Source organism: Culex pipiens, chromosome 1, assembly GCF_016801865.2.
Source record: "Culex pipiens pallens isolate TS chromosome 1, TS_CPP_V2, whole genome shotgun sequence".
Classification (NCBI taxonomy): Eukaryota; Metazoa; Arthropoda; class Insecta; order Diptera; family Culicidae; genus Culex; species Culex pipiens.
This window is the reverse complement of record NC_068937.1, coordinates 120,454,359-120,465,687: the sequence shown is the minus strand read 5'-3', so window position 1 is coordinate 120,465,687 and position 11,329 is coordinate 120,454,359. Positions and strand designations below refer to the sequence as shown.

Here is an 11,329-nt window from a genome sequence, read left to right as displayed (position 1 = left end):
ATTTAAAAAAAAAATTGTGCAAGCAATTGGACGTTTAACGTTTATTTTTGCATTGATTTTCAAAATGGGCTTTTTAAGCATGTAATGCAGGGGTGACCAAAGTATGGCCCGCGGGCCAAACGTGGCCCGCGAGGTGATATGTTGTGGCCCGCGGACCCATTTTTAATGATCATGTAAAATGGCCCGTTGATCACTCATAAAGTGATTTTATACTTTTTCAAAATTAAGGTTTATTTTAAACTTTTATATGCTAGCCTTTTTTTTTTTTGTTAATAAAAAATACTTATACCACCCCTTAAACCACCCCTCCCCTATTATTAAAAAAATGGCTCAAGAAACCAGGAGCAAAAATATATTTTCAAAAACATTATAAACTTTAAAAAAATAAATAAAATTAAGTGAAATCAATTGATTAAAATTCCTTTGCATTTTTGGGTTTATTTAAAATATTTTGAATTTTAGTGAATTTTCGATGAATTAAATAAATGTTTTTTCTCTTAAATGTTTTTTTTTTGTCGAACCGTATTTTTTTGAAAATAATGATTGCAGTTTAACTATACGGAAGCTTAAAACATTTTCTAATTTTTTTATTTTTTTCATTGAAATGTTGAAATTCTGGCTCTCAACGATTTTTCATTAGCCACAACTTATAGATAAAATTACGCCTTTAGATGAATTGTTCAACATGTCACCATTTTCGAAATATAAAAACAAAACTTTATTTTTTTTTAAACGCAGGTGCATTCAACTAAAAACTTTTCTTCAAATACCTGCTGAAACAATAAAAAATCAACAATACCGATAGAAAACCGTTATTTTGTGGTTTCTATTATTTTAAATTAAAATAACGTAATTCTTTTTTTTAATAACCTTTTTTGTAAATTAGGCCCGCAAGCTCATTTGAGCTTCAAATTTGGCCCGGCCTCTAAAAACTTTGAGCACCCCTGATGTAATGAATTGATAGCCACAAATAAAACATAATTGCCATAGTTAAGTATAAAAAGTCTTAGATTTTTTTTTTATTTTACTGCATTTCATATCTCAATATGAATCCATAAAATAAAATAAAAAACATCACTTTACAAAATTTTCCTAAAAAAAATATTATATGATTGGTAGATTGAAGATTTTGTTCCATTTTTTCCAAATTATTTTGCAAATCTGTCGATGAACTTACTTTAAATTTAAATTACTTTATTTCAGTTAAAAACGCTTCTTAGAAGCAACATGCCCTTCTACTATTTATAACAATCAAAAAAGTTTCACAAAAATATTTGAGCGAACACGCCAAATTGTCTTGGAATTATGGAACAGCCAAGCGCATTCGTGTATCCATAGAGTTATCTACGTGCGCATGTATTGCGTGTACGTACACGAAAAAGATTGAGGTTAAATTTTGTGCCGGCCAGCAAAACAAATGGCGTGCTAGTGTGCGTGAGATCGGGCTTAGATAACTCTACAGAGCTCTCAATGAAAATCTAACGCGCACTGAAAATTCGTGCTTGCCATTTCAGTAACAACTTTTCAATAGGGCGAAACCCTCAGATGTAAACAAACTGAGTTTTTGTCAGAATCATATAAAGCGAACAAAACTGATCCTAAAACACCCTCCATCATCACAAAATTCCGAAAATACGTAGTTTTACAAGCAAAAAACAAAAGGGCTAATCAACAACATCAATCAAAACAAACCAAATTGAGTTTCCGCCCTTGTGTTTTCATCCAATCACGAGGGGCGAATGTAGTGTTTTCTGCAAGTTCCGACGTATATTTAGAAACACCAAATTTTCGTTATAATTTAGTGAATTTTAACCTGACAATCCTCAAAATGGATCAAAATGTATGTTTCTCATGTCTCTGACCACAATTCCACAACAAACACAGATTTGTATGATCCTAAATACATAGGGGCAGGGGGGGCAGAATGGCCCGCCTAAGTAAAATGCTCCAAAAACCATAGAAAAACATGAAAACTTATGAATTCAGTGTAGTAGGCTTATGCTTTGGGATGTTCCCTTCAATGTTATATACTTGGTTGATGAAATTATTTAGCTTAAAACTGTTTTTGAGCCACTTTAAAAAAAAGTTTTTTCGACTTTTTTTCTAGGGTGCGGGGCAGAATGGGCCACCTTAGAAAACAAGCCATTTTGTCTAATACAACGTTGAAGGGAGATAAGAAATGACTTAAGGTACCTTTCTAACATAGTTTCCATGAAGTTAGACCACTTTAATAAAAATAGTCACTTACCAAAACAAAGATTTTTGAAAATAGTGTTAATATGTTGAAAAAGGACACTATTTTTACAAGTAATCATCAAAACAACTAAAAAATCAACTAATGTTGCATTAAACGTGATTTGTGAAGCTACCAGGAGTGAAATAATCCATTTAATCCAAATTTCATAACTTTTGATTGTTTTTATAAGGAAGGAAAAGGGTGGTCCATTCTGCCCCCAAGTGGATTTTAATTTAACACTTCCACCACCAAGTCTCTAAATGATTTTAAGGTTCCGTTGTTGTTTGTATTCCTTGGCAGTAACATCTAGTAACGTTATAAGCATTGAGCAAACTTTTTCAAGCAATCCAACTTTTCAGAAAGCTTATTTAAAAACCTCGAAATAAACAACATTTGCGTAGTTTTGTCAATAAATTTACATTTTTGCTCATAACTCGAAAAATACAATGAATTCAAAGGTCGTTTTCGGTATGGTGAAGTTATTTGACGTCCTTTATAAGACCCTTGCCTTACAATTGGTCTCAATCCATTCTAAAGCCCAAAACCAAGGGTGGCCCATTCTGCCCCCCTGGTCCATTCTGCCCCCCCTGCCCCTAACTTTTTAATTTCAATTATTGTAGTATCGGATCTGGTCTGGATTCACAATCTAGATATGAAGGTCCATAATTTACCGGTTCTTGGAACATCCGGGGATTCTGGGTCTAGCAGTTGCAGGACAAAAAGTTAGTGTAGGGAGGTTTAGGAGGAATGCCGTACAAAATCATCGCCTCCGTAACCATTGAAGCTATGCAAAGATAGAGAAGGCAGGATGGTGTCGCGGGGTGGCCTAGTCGTCAGGTGCCATGTCTCCCACTTCCGGCGGGGACACCCCAAGGAACGTCACTTCAATATAGACCACATCGTCAAACCAACTTGCTACTTACGGTGTATCCTGGCCCAACGATTCTTGGCCTGAATCGGACTCCTTCTGAAGGCTTTCTAGACCAATTTTTTTTATCACTGAGGTTGCAAATATCACTATATTATCACTGACTGTAACGTTTCACAATGATAAAATAGTTGTTTCACCCCTTTTTTCTTTAAAAACCCGAAAAATGAACAAAAATCAAAAGGGCGAATCTGTTGTTTACTTTTGCTTTGCGGCGTAACCTGACGGGCTAAACCGTTGTTTTGGTTGAGTGGGTGGCGAATACGGTGGGGCGAAAATGGAGGCACGCTCTTCAAAAAGGCGTAATTTGTTTTTCTCAATTTTTAATAGCAAAAATACCTTAATTAATTTCAAATTGCTCTCTATGATGAAATTATTGCTATTTTCTATTACGTTTTGACAAAATTGATGGTTTTCATGCTTTTTTGTGGAAATAGGAATTGATCGGAATTGCAAAATTTTGAATGTTGATTTTCCCGAAATGGCAGGATCGTAGGTTTCGCCCTTTTGAAATGTTGTTACTGATTTCATTAGGGCACATAACTTTTTCAACCAAGAGTGTGTCCCTTTCACACCTTATGTAAACTGTCATTTGAGTGAAAGGGATACACTATTGTTTACAAAAGTTATGTGCCCTTTTAAAATGTTAGGCTCCAATTCTCCTAAGCAGCCGCCAACCTGTTCGGATTTCTCCATGCACGAGTTCCCTTACAACGCATCCAAAAATACACAGAAAAAGCCCCCCCCCCCTATTTGTACACGCTGGACGGTATAAATGTGGTAGTTCAGGGTGTGCATTAAAGCTTTTGGACAGTCGACATAAAAGCGTGCGAGCCGAGACGCGAGCAGGGAGAGAGCAACGTTCAAAGAGAGAGAGAAAACTCCACATTTTGCTCTCTCCCTCAGGGTTACCAGGTTAAAATTTGTAAAAACTGGCAAAGTATCGATAAAAAATCTGGAAAAATCTGGCAGACAAAAATTTAACAATTCTGAATGGTTAAGGTGAGGGAGGATATGAATTGATTCAAAAATTTGTAGAATTCAGATGGTTTAACTGATTTTATGACCTCAAAAATGTTGAGTTCACATCTTCTTTTTGAAAAACACGTTCTGTTTTTATTTGATTTTAATCAAAATTTTAATCAAAAATTTGTTTAAAATGGGCTAACCGTGAAAAATCTGGCAAATTCTGTCAATATCTGGCCCAGAGAAGGGTAAATCTTTATTCTAGCTGACACTTGAAAAATCTGGCATTCCCAGATTTATCTGGCAACCTGGCAACCCTGCTCTCCCTGCTCGCGTCTCGGCTCGCGCGCTTTTATGTCGACTGTCCAAAAGCTTTCATGCATACCCTGAACTACCACATTCATACCGTCCAGCGTGTACAAATAGGGGGGGCTTTCTGTGTATTTTTGGATGCGTTGTATGGGAACTCGTGCATGGAGAAATCCGAACAGGTTGGCGGCTACTTGGGAGAATTTTCAGTGCGCGTTAGATTTTCATTGACGCGCTTTAATACGATGCGCTTGGCTGTTTCATGATTCCAAGAAGAGTTGGCGTGTTCGTTTAATTATTTTGATGAACATATTTTAATTATTTCTTTATAAAGATATCAAAATGATCACCTGTCCTATGAACAGGTTGAACAGGTGCACGCGACGCCTCTGTTTTCAAACACTTGCCAAATCCATATCACAAATACTTATAAAGATATTTAATGTCTAAAATAGCATTTTCATTCTCAAATACATTAAGTTAGTGAAATAAACCTTAAATATTAAATTTTAAGTGCTTGAAACGAATTGAATGCCATTTATTTGAATGGGATTCCCGACCTTTCTCAGATTTTTTTGTGAAAAAAAATCACAAATTCACTACTTTTTTTTAAGCCACCCTTGAGAGATAAACGGATTTTTCGGATAACATTGAATTAACCAGAGCGCCGCTATTGCTTTTTTACTTGTTTATTCTTGTATGCCTTGGTTTCAATTGTTCGCGCGATTGCCAATACTTTTTAATAATATGTTAATAATTACGATTAAGCCGATACAACTAAACTAGTTGTTTACTACAATTGTATATTGTTCTTTCCCTCTTATTTTTTTGCTGCAGTTTTTTGTTTGTAATGCTATTGTTGCTTTCTTGTGTTGTTGTTGTTCAATTGTTTTGATTGCGTTATATCTAAGTAAAATCAGCTGACTTACGTTTCGGGTTTAGTGTAACTTGTCTTTTTTGTCTTTGCATATATATTGCATATCATATTTGTGGTGGTTGTTTTGTGGTAAGGTATTGTGGTGAAGGTTTACCATGGCTTTTGCTTCTTCTCGTCGTCCCTCGATTAAAATGTATATGCGATCAAAAATGCTATGGTTGAGGCCCCCGGGCCCGCACACTCTTATTCAATATGATTTATTCCCGCCCACAAAAGTGCAGTGTTTAGAGGTTTATGATTATTTCTTATTGTGGTTGGTGTTGGTATAGTAGCTTAAAATAGTCGCTTTACAATTAGTACAGATTATTATGAAACTGCTAGGTTAAACCAGGCACAAACAACGAAACGTTTATCTAAAACAAAGTTTTACGGAAATCGGCTAGTGTAAGTATTTTTGAGCCCAAATGTGTTTCAATTCAATCGATTTCAATTCCTTTCCGCTTCCGAGTTTGATAATGCTGATACTGATAACAAGTGTGGTGGATAGCAGTTGCAGTGTAGTAGTAATTGGAGTACACATAAGCGAAACATAGGTCACGCCCACATTCAACACGAGCACACACTTGAAATACACACACGCCTCCACGCGGAGTGTTGTTTTGGCACACACTATCGGCTAATAATTTAGTTTCATCTTGGGAAAAATTTCGATGCAGCGAAAACGCACAAAAAAGAATAACAAAAATAACTCTGTTTAGCCTTAACCGTTCACACTTGTTCTTTCACTCTGAAATTAAATAATTTGTTTTGCGGTTCCCGTTCCGGCTAGTTTCTCCCATTTCATCTAATCACGCGCGCTCACATTCGCTCCCTATCTTTGTTAAACTTGTTAAATGCTCTTACTTTACTAAACAATAAAAAAAAATAATATAATACAATCATAGCTTATTACAAATTGTTGTTTTTTTTTCTTTCTGTTTATCTTCCAAATAGATAGAATAGTAAATGTTCGACAAGAAAATTGGCCACACTTTTAAGTTGCGTGTTGACTTTTCTATACACAGAATCATGCCTCCAGCGGACGACAGACAGACTCGCTAGAATGCGCTTTCTTCTTAAGAAAACTTACCGAATCTGTTTGTGCTGCTGGAACCGAACAGCAAAAAAAATGATCATAGAAAATACATTACATACAAGGTAAAGTGCACTAGTTGATATAGATGTGTATATAGGTAAAGTATCCCATTTAAAAACCAAAAAGAAAAAAAATCATAAAGAAAAATAAACATATTCTATGTTATCCCTAGCTACGACACACCACGCACACTCCCGCTCGTCGCGCCCGCCCTCGGAAATTGTTTTGACTATTTTTGTTTCTCTGAATCCTGCAAACCCACACACCCACCTTCTTAGTCGGCAAACTCGTCCACCACAACTTCCGCCGGCGTCGTCGCCGTCGCGTCGTGCTCTTCGAGCGTTCCGTTGCCGTTGGTGGTCACCGCTGTGCCGTTTCCGTTCGTGACGGCCGTTTCTTCCACGATCTCAACGACGGGGGCCGCGGCGAGCTTGGCTGCCGCAACCGGGGTAGGTTCTGGAGCTGGCGCTACTGCAACAGGTGCAGCAGCGGTACCGTTGGTGGCCTTGACGTCCATGTTGGGCACGTAGTCCATCGCCATCAGGCAGGCAAACACGGTCATGATCATCTTGGGTTTCACCTGTGGAGGGGGGAATTTGTGATTCGGCGTTAGTGGGACCTTTGAGAGTTTGTTACGAGTTGGAAGTTTACCTCAGCAATATCCTCTGGCAGAGCATACACCCGAGCGCCAATCTTGCGGGCCATCGACACGGCGTACTTGGCGTTTTCTAGGTTTTCCTGTTGAAGAAAGTCAACATTAATATTTAGAAGAAAAAAAACTTAAATTTACCTATAATACAATAAACATGTTGAACATTCATTCGTGTTTAATCTTGAACACTGTTCTGGTTAAAACAGTGTTCATCGGGTTCGCCGAACAATTGTTTGAAACCCTGTTTGAAAATTTTGTTTTAAACTGAAGGTTTAAGCAATACACGAGCATTGATTTAGCTTTGACAAAATATTATTTTTCAAATGGTGTAATTTTTCAGAAAAAAAAAATGTGTTTAGCCGAAAAAACCGAGCAAACCAAACAATTGGTGTCACCACGGTTCAAACCCAAATTTTACCAAAAAAAAAATTCTGATCGATTTCATATCTTCGGCAAAGTCTAGGGTATGATTAAAACTTTTCGAAAGAAAATAGGTACACGGAAAAATACGTTTTTTTTTTTCTCAATTTACCCACGTTTTACTAAAATATTTTAAGGGGATTAAAAAGCTATCTTTTGAGCCATAGTGCATGCTGTATTTTTTTAATGTCAAAAAAAATAGACAACAATAAAAAAAAAACATTTTCAAAAATCGGATCCGATTTGCAAACGGAAAGTACCTGTCCCAGTGTTCCAGACTATGCCTCAACGCATTTTTCTACAATTTAAATGATAATGGTGCCATTCTAGAGCAGAAAATATGAAAAACAAGCAAAAAATTGAAAAAGTGACGATGAATACAAAGAGACGATAATGCATAGTACCAATCGCAGGTACAGTAATACTCTGAAGCGGAAGAAGCGAATGTACTGGCGGGAGTTCGTTGAAGGACTACCAGCAGATACGTCCATGAGCACTCTGTGGCGCGTTGCGAGGGCCATGCGTAGAGGTTCCGTTCCGAACGAGAGTGTGGAAAAATCGGACAAGTGGATATTGGATTTCGCCAAGAAGGTGTGCCCGGACTCGGTGCCGACACAACCATCATTCGACGTTGTTGATGGGAGCGATTCTAATCCTCCCTTCTCGATGGTAGAGCTCTCCATAGCACTATTGACGGGCAACAACACTGCTCCTGGTCCGGACAAGATCAAGTTCAGCTTGCTGAAAAATCTTCCGGACGTCGCCAAGCAGCGTCTGTTGAATCTGTTCAACACGTTCGTGGAGCAGAACATAATTCCACACGAATGGCGACAGGTCCGGGTGGTTGCCATTCAAAAGCCCGGTAAGCCGGCGTCCGACCACAACTCGTATCGTCCAATCAGCTTGCTGTCGTGTCTACGCAAGTTGCTGGAGAAGATGATCCTCGACCGCCTCGAACCATGGATGGAACGAGAGCACTTGCTGTCAGACACGCAGTATGGCTTCCGGAGAGGCAAGGGAACAAGCGACTGTCTAGCCTTGCTGGCCACAGGGATCGACATAGCCCGTGGTAAGAAACAGCAAATGGCTTCTGTCTTTCTAGACATCAAGGGTGCATTCGATTCAGTCTCCATCGATGTGTTGGGAGTAAAGCTGCGGCGGAGCGGTCTCAATCCGACGATGTGCAACTTCCTCATCAACCTGTTGTCAGAAAAACACATGCACTTTGTGCAAGGTGATCTGGCAATCACCCGGATAAGTTACATGGGTTTGGCACAAGGCTCACGCCTTAGCCCATCCATGTATAACTTCTACGTCAGCGACATCGATGATTGCTTGACCGGAGACTGCACCCTTATACAGTACGCAGATGACGCAGTGGTTTCAATCGCTGCCAAGAAGGAAGTCGATCTGCTAGAACCCTTGCAAGATACCCTGAACAACTTGGCCCATTGGGCAGTTGGAAAGGGTATTGAATTCTCTCCGGAGAAGACGGAACTGGTCGTTTTTACGGGGAAGCATGAACCGCCGCAGCTCAATCTTTCTCTCTCGGGAAAGACTATCGAGCAGTCGGACCACTTCATGTACATGGGTACCATCTTCGATCAAAAGGGAACATGGGGGAAGCACATTAACTACCTGAAGCAAAAGTGCCTGCAAAGAACTAATTTTCTGCGCAGCGTCTCTGGCAACCGGTGGGGTGCTCATCCTTCTGACCTGCTTCGACTGTACAAGACAACGATACTCTCGGTGCTGGAATATGGCAGTTTCTGCTTCCAGTCAGCTGCGAAATCACGCTTGTTGGTTCTCCAGCGGATACAGTACCGATGCCTTCGCATTGTCTTGGGATGCATGCACTCAACTCACAACATGACCCTCGAGGTCTTGGCGGGAGTGTTGCCTCTGCGAACTCGTTACTACGAACTGTCTTACCGGTTCCTGATCCGGTGTGATTACAGGAATAAACTGGTAATTGACAATTTTGAAACGTTGCTGAACCTTCACGTTGAGTCTCGGCGCATGCTTCTATATTATGACTTTATGTCATCGTGGGAGTGGAGCCCGAGCACAACGGTACAGCGCACGCCTCCGTTAACCAGCAGCACCCTGATTGGCTTCGACACGTCCATGAAAGCCGATACTCGCGGCATCCCAAACCATCTTCTGCGGGGAGTTGTACCGTCGATCTTCGCATCTAAGTACAACCATGTTCCTCCAAACAACAGATTCTTCACCGATGGCTCCAAGCTCGACGGCTGTACGGGCTTCGGTGTTCATCATGAATCTCATCAGCTGTTCTTTAAGCTGAAGGACCCGAGTTCGGTTTACGTCGCAGAGTTAGCCGCGGTTTACTGCGCACTGCGAATCATCGAGACCATGCCACCTGACCACTACTTCATCTTCACCGATAGCTTTAGCTCTGTTGAGGCTATCCGGTCTCTGAAGCCGACCAGGGAGTCTACGTTTTTCCTCACGGAAATACGTAAGACTTTAAACAACCTGGCGGCTCAGTCATTCAGCATCACGGTGGTATGGGTCCGCGCTCATTGCTCGATTCCGGGTAATGAGAAAGCGGACTTGCTCGCCAAGAAGGGTGCTGAGAGTGGAGACATTTTTGAAAGGCCAATTAGCCTACAAGAATGCTACGGTTTTCCGAGGCAGCGTGCGCTCCTGGATTGGCAAACACAATGGGACGGCGACACCAAAGGACGTTGGATGTATTCCATACGACCTAAGGTGCAAAGAAAAGCCTGGTTCAAGGGAATGGACTTGACGCGTGGATTCATCAGAACGATGTCCCGCCTTATGTCGAACCATTACTCGTCCAAGGCTCATCTTTACCGTATCAACATGAGTGATACGAACTTATGCGACTGTGGGCATGGTTATCAGGACATCGACCATCTCGTATGGGCGTGTCCAGATCACCAGGCTCACAGAATTAAGTTGAAAGATACCCTCAGGGCCCGAGGAAGACCACCAGAAATCCCGATGCGAGACGCGTTATCTCAACTTGACCTTGATGTTCTCTATCCGATCTATCAGTTCCTCTCAGATTCCAAAATATCCATTTAGTTTTCTTCCAGTTTGTTTTTCTTCAGTTAGTTTTCCTTCTGTTAGTATAACTCGCCTTCGTACAAAGCCGTCGTTTCTGGTTGCACCGGAAGCAAAGCAAGAACGCCCCAGCAGCTGGACACCGAGTTGCGGCTGAGGACAAAACGCAAAGGCCAGCAGAGCCAACCAAGACCCCTACACAATCCCCCTTCCCTTCCCACGCCTCGTCTTTAACATCAATCCCTTCCCTACTAACCCCGAGTAGGCCGCGGGTAATCGGCTCCCCTCCCACTAACATTTACACACAAGATCCTCTGTAATTATTAAGCCAAATGTAATTACAAAAGCCGACTCGGTCCTAACCAGGTCCCAGTACCGAAAAGGACCTAATAAAAATAATTTTATGAAAAAAAAAAAAAAAAAAAAAAAAATGCATAGTACCACAATGAAAAAACATGAAAAAAATAGATAGGCAAAATGTAATGATATGAGGTGGTAGAATAGGCCAAAAACTAAAAAAAAAACAAAGATCAACTAAACAAGATAAATGCAAATTAAAATACTAAAAATAAAAACATTAAACAAGAGGAGTAAAGTTTTTCGTAGAATAAAAGTTGCTCAAAATGACCTCCTGAACACGGAAAAAACAAAAATTCTCGAAAAAAAATTTGGGCAGTAGAGGGTTAACCTGTAATTTTCAACTGACGATATCTCGAAAAATATTGGTTCGCTTTTTAATGTTTAATTTTTTA

The 11,329-nt window shown here is 40.0% G+C and overlaps 1 protein-coding gene across 2 annotated transcripts in view; it reads right to left on the bottom strand.

Annotated features, from left to right (window-relative positions):
- Nucleotides 1-5,110: 5,110 nt before the first annotated feature.
- LOC120427399 (plastin-1) overlaps nucleotides 5,111-11,329 on the bottom strand; it is a 51,316-nt gene continuing 45,097 nt past the window's right edge. For both annotated transcript variants that reach the window (XM_039592255.2, XM_039592256.2), the window contains exons 6-7: nucleotides 7,103-7,189; nucleotides 5,111-7,031 (exon numbers count right to left, since the gene is read on the bottom strand). In XM_039592255.2, coding sequence (XP_039448189.1) covers nucleotides 6,726-7,031; nucleotides 7,103-7,189 — 393 coding nt within the window. In that variant the 3' untranslated portion in view covers nucleotides 5,111-6,725. The remainder of the gene's footprint in view (nucleotides 7,032-7,102; nucleotides 7,190-11,329) is intronic.